Here is a 23,546-nt window from a genome sequence, read left to right as displayed (position 1 = left end):
TAGATTAAGCATCTATAGATATATAACTAGTTGCCAAACCAAGTCTCCCGGAAGTGTAAATGAGAAGTACCTCATGCAGGTGCCACGACATGAAATACAGGGACACCAGCCATGAAAAAAAGGTGTATTTTTTGCAACCAGCCCACAAGGGAGGCCTTGACTACCACGCCATCGCCCCAACCACCTTTTAGTTTTTCCCTAACCATCTTCTACAAAATGCATGGCATTCATCCAATATGAAATAGTCGATTTTTAGATAAGAGGTCTATGGAGATGGACATTTTTAAAAGTACTGTTTACTTAATGCAGCATGACTTAAAATGGGCCTGTAACCTGACAAGTGTACTGAATGAGGAATGTTCAATTTACCAGTTCGAACCAGCCAAGTCCTCACATGAACTTTCTGAGACCCGGCTGAGAAGCCTGGGAAAGTATAACTAACCACAAACCCTCAGTATTTCCTCCACCTGATTCCTTCTCCCCAGCCTTCACTCCATTACCTTAAGCACTCTTCTAAGACCCACTTAATGCTCCAAGACATATAAAATCTTAGCGGTCAACAGAATCTACAGCCACCTCAGCTCACCAGCTATATACCTGCTTCCATGTCAACCAACACTGAAAGGAAAGATTCTGTTCTATTTTTAAATATATTGAGCAAAGAAGCAGCTTGGTATGTAAAGGATGGCTGTCACCCAAATTCACTGTTATTCTATTTTTAATCAAGGATAATAGACTTTGAAGTCAGATACATCTGGGGTTCAAATCCCACGTCTTTGTCAACTGTGTGATTTTGGGAAAATCACTTAGCCTCTCTGAAACTCACTGTCTGCATATGTAAAATGGGAATGATAATAATAGTACCTAAACAGTAGGTTGTTTTGAGGGATGAGTGCGATGACATACATAAAGCAAAAGTGTGCTAAAATGTTGGCCGTTTTGTTATTACTATTACTCTTATGAACATACTATATTCGTCATTCACTCACTATTCACGAAGCACTTATTCAACACCTTCTGTGTGCTGGAAAAACTCAGTAAATATTGTAAAATGGGTTTTCTTAATGACTCAATAAACATTTATTCAGTGCCTTTTATGTGCTGGGTGCTGGAAAAACTCAATAAATATTGTAAAATTGGCTTTCTTAATGACTCGAGATTTCAACCAAACAACACTGAAGTATAAGAAATGTCTCTGCTGGTGGATAAAAGATACATTTAAAGTGCTTTGTATGGAGCCTGGCACGTGGTAGATAGAAAATGTTACATGATAATGGTGGTGCTGGTGGTGGTGATATTGAAAACTAGTTGATTTGATAATCTTTACTCAATTCACTTGCCAGAGTTTGTCCCTCTAAGAAACCATTTATTTTCAAGTAAATGAGTACTGATCTTGTAAGAAAGAACTTCTTTTCTCAAAGTAACTGTTTAATAGATGCAGATTAATATTCTTTATTACAGGGTAGGCTTCTAACAAAGAGTCTAGAGTCTGGGAGGTAATTCTCACTACTGAAAAGTAAATTAATTGTGACTAATTTATAAGTAAAAGAGTAGTTGGGCTTAGTAGTTGGGCTTAGAAGTTCCCATAATATAAAGAAATCAGAGGTACGATTATAAATATGATAATGATAGTAAAAAAAAAAAACTGCTCACCTACTTTGTAAAATAATTAAAGGTAGACCTCACCCCTTGGTTAAAAAGAAACGTATTCTTTTACATTTTACATTAGTTTACAGTAGGCATCATTTTCTCTGGGAAATAGACAGGAATAAACAGGTGTAGACGTTTGTTCTTCTTTGGCATTTATTCTTTCACAATCCCTTAGTATTTCAACAGAGTTTGATGCACTCTGTTGTGGGTCCTTAGGGCCTTAATTCTCAAAAAAAAAAAATTTATCTTCCAAAATTGTTTTTCCACAAAATAGGAAGTGCCTAAGTATGATAAAAAGTCTTTTGGTGACAGCAAAGTAAGAACTCATTATGCTTTCAGGCCAATAATCATGTTAGTGTGGCATAAGCCAAGTTCAATGAGAAATTAATTTTCACCAAGGGCTGTCCTTACCTCAAATATGTTTGAAGGCTCATTGTTGTACTGATTGGATATTATTTCTGACTGGTCACTGCACCACTTGAGTCCACCCAGAAAGCTGTCCGTATCCAAGTCGTTCACGTCTAGTTCAGAAAGGTCAAGTTCAGGAAGATCTGGGCAAAGAGGCTGGTCTTCACCAACCAGAGCAGCACACTGCAGGGGGCAGGGGAGGAAAGAAAAAAGCTTTCATTAACTGCAGGAATTTATTAAACTGCAATAGCATGTGATAGGAATTAAGCCTGGTTAATTCAACGACACCACCAAAGCTGGTTTCCAGGGTTTTAGTCCCCAGAATAAACATCCTAAATTCTTTACCTCACTTTGCTCCCAAAGGATACTTTGCCAGAACCATTCCATCCCAAATTCTACCTCCAAATCCATAGTAAATGCCATGCTTCCATGAAGCCTTCTCTGATTCGTCCAGTTAGAAATCAACTTAGATTTGTTGGTACCTCTTTGATAGTAAGCACTTACCAAGTTTCAAATTGTTTTCTGGTTAACTATATGCAAAATTTCACTCTACTCTTAGAGTATATGCCCTTTGAGGGAAAGATACAAATTTGATTTCACCTTGCAATTGCATCACACATACGAGAGACAAAATAAACGATTACTAAATGAGAGAAAAAAAAAAAAAGAACTATACCAGGAAAACTTTCTCCATTTACTCTCTCTTTAACCATTATAATCCATATAATTCATTTAGCAACTAATGCTGCAACGTCCTTTAACGTGTCTATGGTTCTCTTGAACTGTTATTTAAATCTTTTACTTTTCATGAGCTTCTGAACTTCTCAAACAGGTCAAAAATAAATCCATTGAGATGAAGGACAAAAATCATATTTTTTATGATCTTTGGTATCTTTCGCTATGTGTAACTTGCAGGTCTTGTGTGTTGGTGTGTGCATCCGTGTATATGTGTATACCGTTGGGATCACCTGAAGTCTGAAAAGAAAAACCACTCTAGCACACCACAACTATGTTTTTGTTCATCATTTATATATTCTTAAACTATGCTCTAAGTGAATTCAAAAGAACAATTTTTTATTTGGAGTTTTAAAAATGATTTCAATATATTGAGAGGCTTAAAATACCCTCTACCGTGACTGCGCTGCTTGTCACCTCCTTGCATAGAGTAAGTGGTCTGTTAACTCTCCTGCACTGTGGCTTTTTGAGGAAAGTGGACCCGCTTCCTAAGGTGGGCTTCTAACCTCGAACTGGCTATCTGACTGCTGATTCATCACTGCCAATTGTGAAGAACCCTGCAGAAACTTCCTTTTGAAGGGATCTGGTGATGCCAGAGCCATAAGGACTTTATCTACCTGCAGGCCGAGGGGTCTCAATTGAAAGGCACACTCTCTGAGGTGGTCCCCTCACGGCCCTCCCTCCCAAGGCCAGGAGAGACACTGGGGAGTTCTTCCCATCCAGGCAGCAGTTGGGCATGAAGCTAAAGATACTGCTTGACATTCAGATTTTGAATAAAATGAGTTCTACGCAGATTTTTTTTCTCAAGCACCCCTGTCATCCCTGGCAGGCTACATGACACGGGTCATATGCAACAGCATGATCGTAAGCACCACGCTGAGAAGTAGGTACTGGGTAATGGAGTCAGCAGTTGGTAAGGGGAGGCTGGGAGAAGCCTGAAAATTCCTGCACTTCCTCCCTAAGACCACTGGGCCCCACGGAGATCGCAAATTGCAGGCACAAAGGTAATGCCAAGAAAGGGCAACCCCCTTCATCTCAATTCTTTCCTTATCATTTTATTGGTCTTTCTCTTTTATTATTGGAGTTAGCCCAAAGTTACAGATCCGTATACTTGACTAGATTGATAAGTAAGCGGAGGCTGGGCTGAAGAGAAGATTTTGTTCTGGGACAGTGTTTGGATTTTGTTACAGGCACAACACTTCCCAGTCTCCACACTTGCCCACTGCTTGTCTTCCAAACACAAACACACACACACCCCCACACACACAGTTAACTCTTCCACAACACGACCAATTCAGAGACAAGGGGAGAACTTTTTCGCTGGTGCAAAACCCACTAGGATTAGGGGAGAGTCCTTAAAATAAAAAGCATAAACAACAAAAAAGAAAAATAAGTTCGACAACGTAGGATCTCTACATCTGGCTTAAATTCCTTTTGTGGAGAGCATACTCTAGAACCCATGTTTGGGAATGCTGATACCAACTGGTGGACAACTTCTTGCTGTCTCTCTCTTTAACAGCCCTCTCGAGGCATGACTTCTTCAAAACCCTTTAACCTTTCAGAAGTATGTATTTTTCAGTAACTTTTGAAAACCATTAAAAAGATCAGATCAATGTTTTGTATTTTACTCTGCTGTAATTCACATATTTCTTTCCTTTCCTCTCTCTGTCTGCCTCTCCCCTTTTTGCTTTTCTGTTATCATTGAAAAATGTGCATGTGCTCTTGCCAATGCTGACGTGCTAATAAAATCAGGGCTTCTGAACGTGGCATTATCCTGATAATCTAAAACACATTAGTGGTAGCAAGTGTTCCTGTTATTAATTTATATTTGGCCTTTGGATGATGCCAGACTTAACAGTCTGAGCCCTGGAACTGTCCCCATCTGACACTCTGATATTTACTGCTTCCCTATACATCTGTAACAGGTGTGCTTTATTGCAATTACGGAGACATTCTACTGCCTCTTTGCAACTATGACAGCTATTTCCACAACCATAGCCTTAATTTTATAATAAGATTTAAGAGGATAAAGCAGTCACTAAACACAAAAGGCTAATTATTGTACGTTATTTCACCCCAACAGACTTTTCTCTTAGTTGAAGAGCAGACAATAAATTAGCTTAACTGCACTGATGATAATGAAACATTATAATTAAGTATAATTCTCCATTAACCTTTTGGAGGTTTTTGTGCCATTGATGGTAAATTTTAAAGGGAGAGAGAGAAGAAAGAGTGGACTTGGCCACATTAATTACATTAATGAAAAAAGAATCTTACTTCTTAAAAAAAAAATTAGGACAGGGGATAAGGGGCAGGGCAGGGGTCAGTAAAGAATGACAGTCTCAGTAGAGTGTATGTCATCGGAACTGTCTATCAATCTTGGTAAGCTTATTGGACATCACCTTCATTAAACTGGGAAACACCGGGGACTCGGAGTAGCTATAGTGATGGAGGCCTTTATTAACCAATGTACTGTCCCGTCATTATGTGCAAAGGGGCATAATACGTTTTAGGATGACAGCAAACATTAATGATTCAAAAAATGAAAGCGGCCTACGCTACCTGCTGCTCGTAATATTTGAGCCTGGCGGAGGTGATTCCCAGGGCTGCCACCACCGAGGTTGGGCTGCTAGCAGCCTGCTGCCTCCAGCGCAACAGAGAAGCGACTGGCCCGTCTCAGCTGACCGACAACTCAATCCACGGCTGGACAATTAGCCCGAGACCTCACCTCCTTAAGAACAAAATTAAAAAGCCGCTGTTCTAAACGGTTCTGACGCTTGTTTGAAAATGACTGCAGGAATGCCAATGAGGAAAATAAATCTTCCCTATTTCCGTATGATCTAGTTCTTCAATCAACTCCTAGCAGCATCAGGAAGAATACATGATGCAAAAATGAAACTACAGCAGCTGAGACCCACAGTGCCAGCCAGACAACCACCCACAGGATACTCCAGCTACTCGAAGACAATTAGGACTTTGAAGCCACTTAGAAGCTGACTTGTAATAGCTGCAGGACGTATGAATTATCCATAACTCTTCCACCTTACCAAGAAATCACAACAAGATAAGAACAGTTACAATCCGCAAATATGCATCTGCCAAGGCAAGAAAGGGCAAACGGAGCCAGCATTTGCAAGCCCAGCGAAGAGTTAAGAATCCAGGGCATGCCTCACTAGAGAGGAAAAATGCATTCGCAGACGGCCTTGGCCAAATTATTTTCACTTTAGATGTGTATCGCAGCACCACATGGACATCTTATTTAATCAAATCACGTGTAGCCCTTCATCCTCCCCTTACCCTACGTGCCCCCAGCTTCCCAGAGGAAGCTCTCCCAGCCCTTTGCCAGATTCATTGTTAGCCGCTCAGATCCTCCCTGCAATTCAATTCGGGTCCATCTCACCAGAGTCCACAGAAAGTTTTGCTTGTTTCCCAAGTTGGCCAAACTTTCCGAGAACATTCCATTGTGTTGAATGCGAACATGCCGCGGTCCTCCGTCCCCCCCGCTAGTCACTCTAGACTCCAGAGATTACGAGGAAACCGGCTCGCTTTTTCTCCCCCCTGTATGAATTGTAGCCAGCAGAGACTGTGGAATTGATGTATTGCCATCTATTTTTACACAAGCAGCGAGCAGCTCCACACACAGTCCTGCATAAACTCTATTCTCTCTCCGGCTTCAGGCAGCTCTCCGTGGTACAGAGAGATTTAACCATTGGCTTCCCTGCCACTGACGCTGATGGAAAACCTTGCACCGTGAGGCTTTTTTTTTTTTTTTTTTTCTTTGCTGGCCAAAGCTTTCAACCACATAGAGGAGTTTTAAAAGAATCAGCTTTGTTGTTTTGTGTTCTGTGGGAAAAGCAATCTAAAATAGCCCAGCAGGATTATTTAGGATTTTGTGAGTTCTCTGATGAACAGAGAGAGAAGAAGAAAAAAATCCAGACTAGAGTCAAAACTGACTAGATTTGAGCCCACCTATTTTAATATTTTTATCTTCATCTTATTATAAATAGAAATGGCATTTTTCCAACCAGGCCACTAAACACCACTGGAAAGACTTCAGCTTCTGATTCATATCAATATCTTAGGGCATAAATATTGCATATGAGTAGAAACAGAGCCAAAGGCACATGGAAAGAGTTTCTAACTGCAACAGATCCTGATGACAGCAGCTAAGCTTTGATTTGTTCACGGTATCTCAGAGCCACCTTAAAATAGCAAACTTATTGGAGTTAAGATAAGATTGAGATTCCCTTCCCAAAGCTCCTGCCCAGGCTACTTTGCTGCCTCCTCTCCTCGCCCAAGCCCAAGCCCTTCCCCCTCTTACAGGCATAATTGCATTGCGAGGGAAGCTTCCGTCCTGGCTGCAGTGCTGAGCCCAGCCCCACCTCACCTCGATGTCACTCCATACAGAGTCCTGGTTGCACATGTCCCACGCCATCCAGCTCCTGAATGACGCCAGTCAAGCTGTTTCAACTCCAATCCACAGTGACACAGAGCACACACTCATGCAGGCAACCAGCCCCTTACTGAGAGTGAACTGAAGGCACCTGTCTTACTACAGTCCCCAGTCACATGACAAAGCTATTAAAAAGTAGGCTGGGCTGTCACTCACCCAGCCTCCCTTCTCCTGTGCTGCTAGCTGCTCAAACTCGTGACGTCACTCAAAGGCAGCCCTCTGCCTCAGTGAAGTAACGCTTAAAAAAAAAAAAAAAAAAAACGGAAAGAAAGAAAGGAAACACTTGGACTTTTGGAGCATCATGCTGTGACTAAAGCCAGCTTTGAATGCCACCGACTCTAAATGGAGCCCTGGCCATATAATAACTAAAATCCCCTGCAATCTTTTTTTAATTTATTTTCCTTCCAAAACAAGCAAGTGGCAAAGCTCTCTGTTTCATGACAGAGTAACTACATTCTTAGCTAAAATGTGGACTCCCTCAGGACTCAGATTTGAAGACATCCAAGTGGACTTGGTTTGGGACTAAAGCAAGATCTTATCACATGATGGATTTTTATGAGACATTTTCTAATTGGGGGAAGTGTTTGAAAACAGAGAATGGGGCATGCTTTCTTTCTTTTTTTCTTTTTCTTTTTTGCTCATTTAATCAACAAAACAGCCTGTATTTGTTAAGGTATAAACAAACTCCTCCACCCAGAAATCTGCTGTCCCTGTGGCAGTAGGGAACACCAGCTCCCGAGAAGTGTTACTGCAGTTTACTTTGTTCCATATAAGGAAAACAAGCAACAAAATACCACCCTTTCAGGGTCCTTCTGATTATTTCCATTTCTTTCATAGGCTCTCAGAAAACAAGTGTTAGTAAAGACATTCGCTGCCGCTTTGCCCAGATCAGCTTAGTTTCCCGGCTACCTTTTTTTTTTTTTCATACATGTAGCATTTCCTCTGCAACTGCCTTAGGGTGCCTTTTTGAATAAACACTGGATTCCAACCCTAGTACCCTGGGTTGTGCAGTTTGCCTTTGAGATCAAGAATGTCCATGGAATAAGGGGAAAATACCAACATGCTATTAGCAGAAATATTCATTTCTTGAGCTTTTTCATTTTTTGAATTTTTCAGCTTCTAGCCTGAGACAATGAGGGCTAATGCAGGTTCAACTGTTTTATGATGACACTACATATTGAATCCATAACAAACTCAAGGTACTAGACAACGCCAGAAAACACTTCCCATAACACCACAGAGGTCGGATTTAACCCTTCCAAGTTCCAGAGTGATGTTCACGTGGATACATATTTGTGAATATACATGTTTTTATAAAATTTTAAACCCCATTTATTTTAAAAATCAACTCAGTCTTTTACTTGATAATTACTCATCTGAAAAAAAAATTCCCCAGGGATCTAAAAATGATTCTAAAGCACTATTCATTTAATCTCCTATTCTACTAAGTTTAATGTAATGAATTTGCTATTGTCCATCCCTTTATCAGGAAAAAAATGGTGATTTGCTCTAAATATAAAGTAGCTCAAATATTAAAGTGAAAGAAAAAACAAACCAAAAAACATCAGACTGTTTCTTCTTTCAGATCACATCTATTTTAAGAAATTTGTCTACCCTGAGATCTGCAACAAGTTGCTAGTATATTCCTGAATAATGTGATGAAATTGACAGTTTGTCATTACTGGACGTAAAACGATGGCCAAAAGCTTTGACGTTTTAAGTTAGCTGAATACATTTCACTGGCACATTTCCCCTCTTACAAATAGCGGAAAATTACCATAGTTTTAATTTTCCAAATCAAGAAAGAACAGGAAAATACAACCTCGGGAAGGCTTTTATACATGCAATTAGTGGCATTACTCTGCACTCCCCACAAAGAAACACTAATTTTCTTCACAATTATATTCTGATTTAATGTAAAACTACAGTAAATTATTAAAATGCAGGGCAAAGGTCATTGGCTCTGTGCTCAACACAGTCAACTGTGAAATAATATTGGTCACTTGACCAAGAAGAGTTGATGTTTATTCATTATTATCAGGTGATCCCTGTGTCGTGATATTCTCTGATACTTTTGTGTTCATTGAATGCTAGGCATCCATTATATTTATGTGAATATATATATATTTTTTAATCCTATCTTTTAGAGATGTTCTTTACACTGGAACACTCTGTATTATTGTTTCTGATATTTAACCTGTTCATATTATGTTATCGGGGTTTTCTTGTTTGTCTTTTTGCCGCCTAATTCCACTTTTTCTTAATCAAATCAGCACATCCACCTTTGAAAGCAAAGGTGGTTTTATATATACATACTTTTTTCTTTTTCTTACCATCACGAAGAGGGTTAGTTAGGAGTCAAAACATTGAAATGATTTATAAACTCCAGCATACTGCAATTTTTCCCTCAGATTTCTATTATTGTACACATAAAAATTTAAATAGATTCTTGGGGAAAATTAGAGTACCTTCCACTGTTGTTTTTTTGGTCTCAAAATTACAACTCTAATGAGAGGGATACCTTAGAGGTCTTATAACTTGGTTAATTAGCTCTTCAGATTAAAGTTTCTCTTTTGTCCAGTTTTTCTTTTCTCAGGAGCACATAAAGTGTTAGTTGCTCACCAACCTTGGTCTTTCCTGGTTTCCCAGGATGTTTCTATATTTGATTCCCCCTCTGCCTTGACTGTTTCTCTTCCTTTCTCCCTGCAGCCCTCATTTCATCCCTTCATCAACTCTGCCTCCAAGATTTCCAAATGTTTGGTTTCAATCAACAATGATCTATTGAAACCTTACTGTGTCCACAGCAATGTATTGCAAAGGCTGCTAAGAAGGCATATGTCATGAACACAAGGGAACTTACTTACAATTTGGGAGGATGACAGACCTTAAAAACACAGAGTAATCTGATATGAAAAAAACATTGCTATTTTGCTCAATATCCAATTCTTGTCTTCCTTAAAATACACCCTTTCTAGGTACAAGGTCCTTTCATTAACCATTAAATTCACACCCAAATCAACCCCATTTTGTCTCAACAACAGAAGGAGGTATTTATTAACATCTGTTGAGTGCTCATAATGTTCCATATCTACACAGAGCCTGGATTCCACCCCAATGGAATTTCTCCTGTCAGTAGTTGGGTTATCGTTCCCCAAGACTCCAACATTGGTGGAGGCAAGAGTATCTATCCTTAAAGTCAATAACAAGAGAGAAATTAAACCTTCAAGAGAAGAATTCAATTCTATGAAAAAAATTTGACAAAGTACATAACGTTTGAGTTTCCTTCCCCTCTCCTGCCCCAGATTGCAAGGCTTTTGCTGCCCTGCCTATTTCAGACATCTGCCAGTTATAAAAAATAAACACCATCAAACCCAAATACCCAAGTAGACAACAGCAGAGACTACTGGTTTTGATCTCATTATTGAACATAGGTGGGAACTCAGAAGTGAAGAGCTACTAGTATAAATATCTTTTCGCTCATTTGTTTTTCTAAGCTTACAATAAACTACATGAGAATAAATTTAAGGCTAAAATTTTCAAAGAAGAAAAATGGGGAAGAAAATATACAGCAGAGCTTACAAGGGCTAGACACTGAAATTAGCATTTTAGATACCACACTTCGATCAATTTAGTCCTCAAAACTACCCAATAAAGATGATCTGTGTACCCATTTTATAACTGAGAAAAATAAGACAGAGCCAGGATTTAGATAACAGCTGAAAAGAGCATACAGATCTCTGAAAACCCTTCTAGGAAGAACTAAAGTTTCATAATAAGAATAACATTCATTCCCAAATCAAAAGCACAGCAAAGTCCCCCGAGGCAACTTTATAACCTAGAGACTGTCTATGTAGCTGGAAACCAACATTCCTGGGAATGCTGCCTGCATAGAAAGGAAAGGGATCTGCCTAGAATGGCTAATATTTTTAAAGTTAATCATTGATAACAGGCATTCAATTGCTGGCTTTTAATTCCTAGAGGGGCTAACTGATCCTGAAACCCCACATCAGTCTGAGCACGTGCTCTAAGCCCCTGGGACGTGTTTGAAGCTGCTGCTGTGCAGGGCACAGAAGTTGGTAGCAGGGCAGGGTATAACAAAGGCCTCTAGCCTATAACCACTCTAAAATGAAGTCTTATTTTACACAAAATCACCATGGTGATGTCACTGTGAACTGAGCATATTTGGAAAACAGAGGAAAATCAGTAGTCAGCTTTAATGCCTCCTAGCATTTGTTTATTTATTTTTTTATCTTCTAATAAACTAAACAACTTCAGCAATCTCTCTCTCATCTCCAGTGAAACCTTCTGCAGACCAGCTCTATGCAACTGAGCCTGTATTTTAACGTGGATCTCAAAATCTGCTCTTGGCATTTTTCACATTAAAATAAAAAATAATGTGCAAATTAATCCAAATTGCAATCAATTGGACTAATCTAAACATAAGGCAAGAAGTATGCTTATTAGGCCCACAGATAAGAGATAATAAAAGGATGGTTAAAATCTGATTTTGTCTGATGCTTAACTCTGTTGTATTTGTGCATTTATAGACATTTTCATTTACCTTAATTATTTCAGGTTAATTCATTTATAATGCAGCGAGTTATTGACTATTTAAACAAGAAATGTTCAATAGGATTATTTAGCATTTTTTTTTTTACTGAAACTGAAAATAAAGCACATCATATCTTATTAAATTTGTTATTATTTAAAATTTTAAAGTCCTATTGAAACTTAATAACATAATTCACTTGGTAAGAGAGATATTTTATCCCCTAACTGAAGTTACTGAGGGCCAGAGAAACCTCAGGTACACAAATTATTAAATTGGAAAAAAACTGTTAGTGAAACAGTTCCCCCTGTTTGGTACTTATTTCTAGAGCTGGGGTCCTAATGAGCTTAACTTTTTTTGATTGTAGAGAAAAAATTGTATTTTCAACTATTGTTGAAATGGAGGAATTAAATAAGTGAAGTGTTTTTTTTTTTTTTTCTTTTTTTCAATCCCACCAGGTAAGATTCAGACGGGTTTTAGTTATTTTGCTTTTGTTTCTGTTGTAGATTTCTCCAGTGCTTTGGTATTTGAATTTTACTCTAGCAGAGTGAATATATATCCTAAAAATGTGAGGATGTAGAAAGGAAATAAATTCTCATCTTAGGAAGCAATTAGCTTAAGGTCTAGCTAAATTTTGTGATGCCTTATATAAAATCTTACTTTTTTTGCTAGCCCAAGTAAACACAAGATTTTTGAGGAAATATTCTTAATCAAGAAGACCACTTCTAAGACTGACCTCCACATAGCAGCTCAATCAAAAACAGATGTCAAATACTACTGGTCAGATTATAAATGAGTACAAAGTTTTCTAGAGGACAAGCAGGCAGTATGTGTCAAAAATGTTAAAAATGGGCATCCGCATAGATCCAGAAATTCTACTTCTAGAAGTTCATCTTAAGGAAATAACAGGGGGATGTGTGCAAAGATTTTTAGTGTGAAGATAGTCAATGCTACATAATTTACATTATTGAAAACTTGAAAGCAGTGTAAATGTCCAACAATAATGGCCTAGCAAAATAAATAATGGAACACTATATATATATAAACTCATATATATTCACACACATATATTCATTATGTATATATATTCAATGCTATTATTAAAAACTGTTGTGAAATACATTAATGGCATAATGAGAAAATGTTCAAAATATATTAAGGTTTAAAATTTTATGTTTGAAAAAACTATAATCACAACAAATTTACATATAAATATACACTCAGAAAGATAGAAGAGCTAAGAGGATAAGGAGAAAATATAACAAGGTGTTAATAGTGGCCGATGACATAAGTTCTTTTAAATTTGTGTGTGTGGGAGGGGGTATATGTGCCTTTCTGTAATTTTTTAATTTTCTATGCTAAATATGTATAACTTTTATATTCAGAAGAAGAATAAAAACTATTCATTTTTAAAAGAAATATAGAGATTCAGACTTATAACTGTGCCTTCTTAACATACAGGGAATGTAGCAAATAGAAATAGCCACTGACATCCAATATAAGTCTCAATATTCATCATATATTTAAAAGAAAGCCATTTCTGTATATGAAATCGAGTCTAACAGCCACTCCACTCAGGATGCAAAGCTGAGAGAATTTACTACCTGGCACCCTGAGAAACCTCTGAGCCCCGACTTATAGGGATAGGAAAGCTATCCACTATTAGCTTGCCTCAGAGGTGGGCCCAGACCACTGACACCCAGATGCCACAGCCATCTTCACTTTGTTTCTCAAGTTGAAATTCATCAATTAAGTGAAACAAACATTCCATTCTAAAATGCGATTATCCTTGGTAGGGTTAAGGGGATTTCAGTTATTTATACAAAAGCATCTATTTGTTAATCATATTTTTTATTCCCTTCTAGCATCTAATGGAGCTCAGAAGCACAAACCAAGAAAAAAAACAAGTAAATGCTTTCAGAATGTTATGACTAAAGTATTAAGAAAATTTCTCAAGAAGGGATTGTTACTGACTAGGGAATAGGAAGGGGCAGTTCTAGAAGGAAGAAGGGAAGAGGTGCTGGAGATGTGGCTTCTACTGGAGACCACAGAAATTGACTGGATGGGGAAAATGCAGTCCACGTTTCAAACCAATGACTTGCAAGTGAACTTCTGGACCACAATCTGTTCCAAAACGGGGAGCCACCTGTGTAAATGCTGTCATGCTGCAGCCCTGTTCTTGGGCAAGAAGCTCATTCTGGGTTCTCCAAATGTCACATGAGACCTTGACCCACCTCCTTTCCCCTGGAAGGCTGACTATCTCCACAGGAATGGAAGCTGTATTATGAGCCTCTTCGACTTAGCATCCTTGCAGTTTCATGGGTCTTTCCTGCAAATCACTCTTCCTACACTTGGGTGATCATTATTTTGACCATTAAGAATTCTCATGAGAAGATGGTTGACGGGGCTGGAACCAAGGCCAAGTTCATGAGTTATCAAGTGAGGCTCAAGTCTTCCTGATAAGTAGAGTGACTTTGTGGATCTTGATTTAGCCCAAAAGAGAAGGACAAGGGTGGTAGGAAGGACATGGGTCCTGCAATTCAACTTTGGGTGGTTCACTTAATGATTCTGAGCCTCAGTTTCCTTATCTATCAACAGAGATGGCCGGATTCAACTATATCTAAGATCCCTGTCAACTCTCAAACGCAATGCTGTATCTGCCTTGACAGACGCAGGCAACCTGGGAAGACTTCTCTGCATGGGGTGAATCCAAATGTTTCATTGTACAAAGGCACTAGAAATCAGGGAGGGTGTGCAGGAAAGGTATCCAGTGCTCAACTTTGCTGGAAAACCACAGCTTCATCACTTTCATAGCAATATGGATATTTAACTTCCTAACCATTGCAGAAAAAGAATAGATGAGAACTGGTAAAACATAATACTTTCATGAATATTGGCTGTAAGAAGACCAGCTTCTACAGACTTGGATGTCTTACAAAGCCCAGGTCATTGCCCCAGAGAAACAGCAAGTTTTCATCTTGTTTATCATTAATTCTATTAAATGGTACAAGTCATGTAGAAGATCAAGTCCCTGCTTGCATGGTAAGGATGAAAAACACACAGCTGATATGATAGTGACTATTCACTTCTGCCTGCATATAGATGCAGTTTCACATACTAACATGTGATTTGGTTTTACAACAGGTAAGAAATGATGTTACTCAGAGAGAGAAGATAGAAAAGAGGATGGATCTGAAATTCAGGGTTTTGTAAATAGGAATAAGGTCTAGGGAAATACGAGCTTAGAGTAACGCTTTTGCCTCCTAATACCAGAGCACTCCCCCCATTAAATAAAAAAGCTCATGGTATTGGGTAAAAGAAGACCTTACCTTTTTTTTTTTTGTAATTTGAGAAGGATCATCTGAGATATTACTTTAGGGTATGGAGGCAGAAAAGAAGGACAAATGCCTAACATGGGTTATCTTGGCATTATTAGCAAATATATTAAACCAATGCTGTATCACAAGATATATGGTTGATGCATCACTGGGAGTTATCGAGTTTTCCTGTTTAGCTGTGTTCTTTGTACATATGACCCTATTTATCAGGAGGAAGATCTGTGCTTCAGAGCCAAATAATATCACCAACTTAGAGACCTTCCTTTAGCGCTGAATGAATAGCCCAGCTGCAGCCACACTAGATTCCCTAATAGGACATTTGGAGAAGAGGGAGCCCTGGTAACAATGGAGTAAGCAAAGTAAGACCAGGTGAATGATAAACCTCAGTAAGGACAAAGCCTTGACAGACCACCAGCTCAAACAGTGCAGGACACTCCAGCAGTACACTCTAGCAGGACAGATTTAACTTCCTGTTTTCTTGCACCCAGAAAAAAGAAACAACAAGAAAGCTAACATAAGAAAGCTTGATTTCTGGGCCTGTGAAACAGTCTCCAAAAGGCAGTTTACAAGTTTCCCTTTTCAACAGTCCAAAAGCTTGATTATTCTTTAAAGAGCCCAGGTTGTACTTTGCCCCAAGCAGATGATCAGAAAGGATTCTTTTCCTACCTCTTTTCAAAACAAAAATCTCTGACAACTCCTGAGGTGTAACTTCCTACCATCCATCTTAGTACATCCATTTCCATGTAGGGTACCTAAAAATAGGCCACACCTAACCTTTTGCACAGCCATACAAAGCTACTTAGTGGGAACTCCAACTATTCAATCTCCTGTGGGTATTTTCAGACTGTGCCCTTTTTGTCTTCCCTATTGTATTACCTTATGTTGAATATTGCGTAAAAACACAGAACAAGAGAGGTTTGCTGGGAGATACCTTACACTGCAACCGTTAAGGCTTAATATTTGAGCTTTGTGATTTTGTTTTAGACTGAATCAAATGAAACTGTGGTTAATAACGTTCTTAAAAAAGCAATTTAAATAATAATGTTCAATAAACTTATTAATTCCACTGACAATATTATGGTTGTTGAGGTTCTTACACTTCAAAAGTATAGCCAAGTACATCAATGAGAATGAATAAACTTCTAGTACACATCAAAATGTACATAATTTCCACAAACATAATGTGAAGCAAAAGAAGCCACACACACCAAAAAAGTACATACCTACTTACGCTAGTCATTATACAAATAAGTACAGAAACAGATATACCTAATTTATGCAGCCAGAAGTCAGGACAGAGGTTGCCTTTGGTAGTGGTTGGAGGCTGGAAGGGGCTCCAGAAAGCTAGTTATGGTTTATTTCTTGTTGGCAGTGCTAGTTCCATGGGTCTGTTCAGTTAGTAAAAGTTCATGGAACTGAACCCTTATGATATATGCACTTTTTGGTATTCATATCATATGTCAATAAAAAGTCTAAAAAGCATAGAGAAGAAAGAGAAAGAAGTCTTTCTATACTCCCAAGTTTTAAAGTTTGCTACCTTTCTGTTAAAAAAAAATATTCTGAATGTTCAATTTATCTCAAAAATCCAGTAAATTACATAGACAATCAGAAGTGTAGTAGGAATCAAGGGACCCGATGTGTAGGTTTGTTTTGTTGACCTTGGACAAAGCCATTTCACCTTTCTAGATCTATCTTCTATCAAAAGATGGGATAGGATTCCGTATCTCTGAATGTATTTCCTAAATGAATGAAGTGAAGGAAACTTCCAACTCTATACCTTTAGTATTTTGCCCTTGGTTTAAAATTTGTTATTGAAGGGGGTCATTGACTTGGTGTGAAAACAATGGTCCCCTTCTGTGAGAACATAACCTTTGGGGTCGGTCAGCGCAGATGCGCCACTGGGTATCTACCTGTGTGATCCCAAGCACGTTACCTAAACTATCAGACCTCTCATTCTTAGCTGTGAAAATGGCAACATAAATACCTACTTTACATGATTGGTGTTAGGGTTAAATGAGATGTATACAAGCCCAGTGCCTAGCATATAATAAGTACCCAGTAATGATACCTGTCATTCACATACCAATACTTAAAACTCTTTGAACATCAAACACCAGTAGAATAAATACATAGGTTTGCTTTTTGCCTGGCTTCCCCATCTAAAAAAAGTCCTAAAAGCAAAGCAGAGCAGACCTCCTTTTGAAGTCTTACATTAAGCCAACTCCCTGTGAGTGTACACACAGAATCATCACCTAAGCTGTGGGGATGCCAAGTGCCTGTACCTGAGGAAGGGAAAACCAGCCTCATACCAGTCCTGACCTGGTTCTACCTCTAAAGAGACCGGAAGGAGCAAGTACAGAGAACAGTTTTTGTTTCCATGTTGCTGTCCACAAAAGTGATCTGAGCCAAAAGTCTTTCAAGAGTTTCTCTGTTAAGAAACAAGACATCCATATGGTGCCTGAAAACTGACAAGATACCATGAGTTTGCAAATTCGAGAAGATCCGCCAAGTAGCAAATCGTGTTTTAAAATGATGATATCTATGGGGTAAAAGTGGAAAACAAAGCCGCAGGAGCAAAACAAGTCAATATAAAGTCAATTTTGCCACCAGTGGTCCATTAACTAAATTGTCTTAGCATTCACACTTTTCTCGAATTTGTGATCAATCATACAATTACTTTTTAAATTGATAAAGTGACATAAAGGGTATGTGATATTTTGTCTTAGATAGTTGAGGTATTCTTTTTATTTCAAGTAATTTTTCTGTGGAAGGATATCCATATACATTAAAAAACTGTGTCGGCATATACATTTAAAAAGTTGGCATATACATTAAAGTATACACATTGGCACATACATTAAAAAACTGTGTTGTCCAATGCAGCAGCCATTACCCACCTATGGCTACTGAGCATTTGAAATGTGTCTAGTCAAACTTGAGATGTGCTGTCAAGGCAAAATATACAGAGGATTTCAAAGTCTTAAGTGTGAAAAATTGAATGGAGGATATTAATAATTTATAGTGATGACATGTTGATATAATATTTTGGACATATTGGGAAAAATAAAAGATTTTATTAAAATTAAACTTACCTTTTCTAAATGTGGCTACTAGAAAATTCCAAATTATATATGTGATGTACATAATGTTCCTATTTGACAGTGGTGGCCTGAAGTTTTGCACTCACTCTCAAGTAAGTGATATCATAGATGCAAATAAAATGAAAGAATACAGAATCAGGGAATTTCAGAAGAAAAGGGGTATTAGAGCAGGGCCCCAGCAGTACACAACTCCAGGGCCATCACTCCCATCCCCGTCAGTGAACAGTGATCCTTGGACCTTTACCGTATTCTCGCACAGCCCTGTATTAAATGTTGTATAATCCACCTCCTTACATAATCAGGAAGTCCTTCTAGAATATCCCTGAGGCAACCCCATATTATCTTTTCAACACCTTCCAAACCTTTTCAAACATATACGTAATAACGCGATGGAAATTTATAAAGTGAGGTCTAACCGGTACTCCAGATTGGGACCGGGGGGTGTGGATAGAAAATAGAGCTGATCATATTATAAAACTCGAACAGGCTGCAGGAGAAGGCCAGAGCAGCACAAAGTATGCAAGGTCTGAGGGATGAGTATGCAAGGTTCTCAAGAAGACTGTTCCCTTCCTGGGGACTAGAGGCATTTTTCAGAGGGTAACATTCACTTGAATTACAAATGCACCCGCCTCTCTCTTCCAAGGGAGAAAAGCCCGTTGTTGCATCTATAATGTAGCTTTAGTTTTTGGTGCCAGAAATGATTCAGTAAACACAGTTATGTTATGGTACACTATTCGTATTCAGCACTCAAATTAATCTCAAGGCAGTGCTGGCATGAATTCAATTTGATGCCTGTGCTTAGGATTTCACATAGGTGCCTTCATCCAATTCTTCTTCGCAACTAATAAAATCTTAATTCATGGTAATATATTTATTTCTAGTTCAGTTCATATTAAGGAGTGCAGTACTTTACAGAAAACTAATTAATATCAATCATATATTATAACATTTTTAATGTTTCAGAGGAAAATCTTACACTAGGGGAAAGATTAGATGAACCGGGGGTCTTAGCCTATCCTATTACTCTATTTCTAGAATTTGAGAAAAAGGTACCAAACATCACTTAAAATATTAATTTAATTGAAGGTGTGCATCATGGGAAGTCTGGGAATTAAGAAACCTCGTTCTTATCCCTAATAGGACATCGATTTGATGTGGCCCAAGAATGTAATTTATACTCTCAGAAACTCTGTTTTCCACCTATTTTGTGTAACCACCATATAATTTGCAAGTTGGTAAAGATAGTCAAATTCAGATGTGTGACACTATTAAAATAATGAACTTCACTAATAGCATGCCTTCTGCAATTGTTGGTAACAATTCTATTTTTATGTAATGTTTGAGTAATGTTAATAGCATCATATTTTCTGGGATTGAACATATAGCTAGCTGGATAGTACAAGCGTGAGTCCTTGACTACGACAGAAATGGTGCCCCCTGGAGTTGTGCAATACAGTGGCCCTCCATTGCCTTAAGGAACTATGTTTAAAAGGCCTAATTCTCCCCTAGGTACAAAGGACTGGAGCAGTGGTTATACAACTCCTGAACATCTTAAAAAATAATAATAATAATTCAATAGATGCCTTGAAATTGCATGGTCATACTATCCAGCCTTTCCAAATCAAGCATTAGGCATTCATTCATTCTATAACAATTTCCCCACACTGACATGCTATAAGCAAAAAATAAAGTTAAATAAATAAATAAAAATTAAAAAGATAGGCACACCCTATTCTTTTTTTTTTTTTTTGCCTCTTTAACAATCTACACATAAAACCTCCAAATCTGAGATAGACAGATAGATATAGATAGATAGATATCTATATATATATATTTTAAATCCTGATAAGTAGAAAGAAAACAAAAGCCAAGACACCAGAAGGAGTCTGGGGGCAGAGATCATGCCTCTTGATACTCACTTTCAGAATCGAGTCCATAAATGATAACCCCCAAGATGCATGCCATTCATTTTACTGCAGTGTAAATACTTGCATGGCAAGTTGAGGGAACACTCACGATGGGGGCTCACACACACTACTTTTTAATTCACAAGGGCATGGTGATGTGGGAGGGCACCTCGGAGTCACTGCTCAATGAACTCCACAATAGGGCACAAATCTGAAACCCAATCTTAGCCTGATATGGACGTAAGAGCAAATATATACAGTATCATGTGCTTTCCAACAGCCCTGTGTCTCGAGGGAGCTCTCTGACATCAGCAGTTGAGACAGGTGGTTCCCTTTCCAACTGTGGAAAATAAAACCCCATTGCAGAGGCACTAAGTAAATATAGCTGTACTGTAATTTTTCTTTGGTGCACTCTCCCTGTGATTTCTGTCCTGTGATGATACTTTATCGAAGGAACCCATCCAGGGCATCCTTCCATGCTAAACACTGATTAAACATTGGCAAACGGGCTGAAATTGGCATTCGAGACACTGGTAGAGGATTCTGTTTTGCTGCTCTGGTTGGAGAGTTCTCCTCCTCTCGTTGTCAAGTGGCTGCCTAAACCTCTGCTGGAATATGTCCCTGTTACTAATACAGCCCAACAAAATGACAGACAAGAGTCAGACCATCTGAAAATCACATGCACAGAGCAGGTTAATACCAATCACATCCAGTTCAAGTCTGAGAACTCAAATCAGCTGAGATGTACTAAGCCCTTTGTGACCACAACTATTTGCTTTTGCATTTAAGAATTATTAGCAGAAGGGCACCCTGTAACTTGTGTATAAAATTACTTAATTCAATTTCTGTTTCCCTTTCTGAACATAGATACTTTTACACTCTGACAGCCGCTGGCTCTTGAAGCATTCTCCTTTTTGTTGTATCTCCTTAGAAACACAAATCTTGTTCCCTGGCAGCGGCGGCTCTAAGTGCTGTACCACATGCCCAAACTAGTTCTCCCTCGCAGCTTTAATTCACAGTAAGTGGCATGAAAGGAGGTCAACCCTTCTCGAAAAATACTCAGAGTTCTTTTCGACTTCAGAATCTATTTTGGAAAGCCACACTCCCTGGTACGTAAAGAGCAGCTTCCCATTTTGAAATTCTGGCTGTAACTACTGACAACTTGACGGAATGGCCTCAAAAGGGCAAAAGCAGGGTGACAATCACAGTTTCAACTCTTGATCATCATTCTCTCAGGAAACTCCATGAGGTAAGGAAGTCAGTAAACTGCCATCCCGTCTTTGCCCCCAAATAACCCTTTTATTTGAAAACTACTTATGGCGTGCATACATGTCTTAGCTTTGCTTTCCTGAGGTGTTTATTGAATGCTTAACTCAATAATGCCATCTTAATCCCAAAAGTTTCCATGGTAACCTACCACTGTAATAAACAAGTCTGAAGGATGGGAAATGAAGCACGGGGCTCCTTTCTCCCCCTCTCCTTCTTCAGCTTTCAAAGAACAGGGTCTTTTCTACTTCTAGAGAACGTTCTACTTCTAACATTCATAGCCCACAACTCTTTGAGCTAGAGTCAAAATAGTAGCAATAAAAAAAAAAAAATGATGACCAACATTTGGTGAATATTTGCTATTAATGCCAAGCACTGTGCTGAGGAGCTTTGTGGATTATCTCACTTAGTTCTTGGACTAACAGGAGAAGCAAGTACTATTATTATGTCAGTTCTAGGACTTGAATCTTAAAGTTTAAGTAACTTTTCTAAAGACAAAAAGCTGATATGTAGGAGACCTGGGGCCTGAAGTCAGTCTTGTCTGACTCCAGACATTCTGCAGACCGTGCAGAAAAATGGCATTTTTGCTTGTGCCCCAAAGTCACGTAACTTAGACATCTAGGAATCTCTCCACGAATCAGAAGGGAACCATAGCTTCCCATTCAGAATGAAAGTAAAAACACCACACACATCTAGCTAAAACTGCCAGGGAAATTAAGAAAAGGCAGAACTCAAACAGGATCACAGCCAACACATGGCAGCCTGCTCTGGTCAAAAGTAGCCCCACCGCAGGTCTCTTTGAATGTGGTTTGGCAAATCATTGAAAAGAACGTCCCTTTCTCTGTGGATCAGCCTCTAAAGTTAACTTGGGATGTCTGATTCAGATCACTGACAGCACCCCCCCCAGAGAAAAAGGAGCCCTTATTATAATGCCACTCTTCTTCCGAAATGAAATTTAGACTCCTTTTGAAGATGGCAATTGCAAACGAAAGTCAGATTAGAACACATCTTAAGACCACATGGCAAACCACATTACAAAAATGTTTTCCATGCCACAAACCTGTTCCTATACAAATCTATCCCATGAAGTACAAACAATATGCTTATCTCACTCTAGAACAGAACTCAGTAAATACATCTTAAGCTTGACCCTTAATACCAATAATTGAATAAACTCACAATTTTATAGCCTTTGCTTGGGAGTGCAGCCAAATACAGAAAGGTAGCATGAGTCAGGGCCACTCAAAACTCATCATGGTACTAGTCTTCAGAAACGGGAGCTAAAAAATATGGTTTTCTAATCTCCTCTGATTTATGAAAAATAAATAAAACAAACTCCATTGAATGCATTTACCCCCCGAAAAATGTAAGCTCGCAGAACTTGGCAGCTCTGGTCTTAAAACAATTATAACTAAGATCCAAAGTACCTGGGTCACCTGGTGGACTAGAGGGTCATCATTCAATGGGGCAGGTTCCAAAGTAAATAGCCCAGAATTCAAAGGCAGAATGAGACTGTGTCCTCTGATATGCTCACACCTCTTGGAGCCTAGAAGAACAAAGGCAAACAGGGATGGCCTATGGCCACTTGGGGAGGTAGGCATGTGTTATTAATTCTGAAATCCCCATGGCCACCGTCACCACCACGCCTAAAAAAAAATCAAAACCACACTGATTATAACTGAGTAGGAATGAAAGTTGCATGTTTTGGTTTTGTAATATTTTGAGGTCTGGTCTGAATGTAATGATTTAAAAAGGAGAAACTCATTTTCTAAAAGAGCATTAAGCCAAGTTCACATTCATGATCCCTTTCTAGACATGCACATTATGCTGCTAAGAACAAACACTTTGAAGCAAAATCTAATTCCGATGGACGCAGAATACATTGGCTGTGAAGGCTGTGCCCTCAGCAAGGAGCACCAGACACAAACATGAGTACGAAGCCACTTCAGAACATTTCATCTCAATCCCAAGAGCCGAACTACTTAATGTCTCTGTGCCTTCATTTTCCCATCTAGAAAATGAACATAATGCCTACCTCCCAGGCTTATCACAGGGATTCAACAGGAAAAGCTGAAGGGGTGTAAGTAAGGGGAGTACAAAATGAATGCCTCACCTACAGGGGGGAGCTACACAAATGCC

At 38.7% G+C, this 23,546-nt stretch overlaps 1 protein-coding gene across 6 annotated transcripts in view; it reads right to left on the bottom strand.

Annotated features, from left to right (window-relative positions):
* The window catches only part of PPARGC1A (PPARG coactivator 1 alpha), a 670,945-nt gene that overhangs the window by 90,248 nt on the left and 557,151 nt on the right, over positions 1 to 23,546 (bottom strand). For 2 of the 6 annotated variants that reach the window (XM_057547094.1, XM_007187629.3), the window contains one exon: positions 2,062 to 2,241. In XM_057547094.1, the coding sequence (XP_057403077.1) occupies positions 2,062 to 2,241 (180 nt within the window). Of the gene's footprint in view, positions 1 to 2,061; positions 2,242 to 5,355; positions 5,447 to 6,193; positions 6,369 to 7,180; positions 7,316 to 20,153; positions 20,240 to 23,546 lie in introns of those variants that run through there. The other 4 variants (XM_007187632.2, XM_007187631.2, XM_007187630.2 and 1 more) reach the window with 4 other exon arrangements.

This window comes from Balaenoptera acutorostrata, chromosome 5, assembly GCF_949987535.1.
Source record: "Balaenoptera acutorostrata chromosome 5, mBalAcu1.1, whole genome shotgun sequence".
Classification (NCBI taxonomy): Eukaryota; Metazoa; Chordata; class Mammalia; order Artiodactyla; family Balaenopteridae; genus Balaenoptera; species Balaenoptera acutorostrata.
This window is presented reverse-complemented; position numbering and strand designations above follow the sequence as displayed.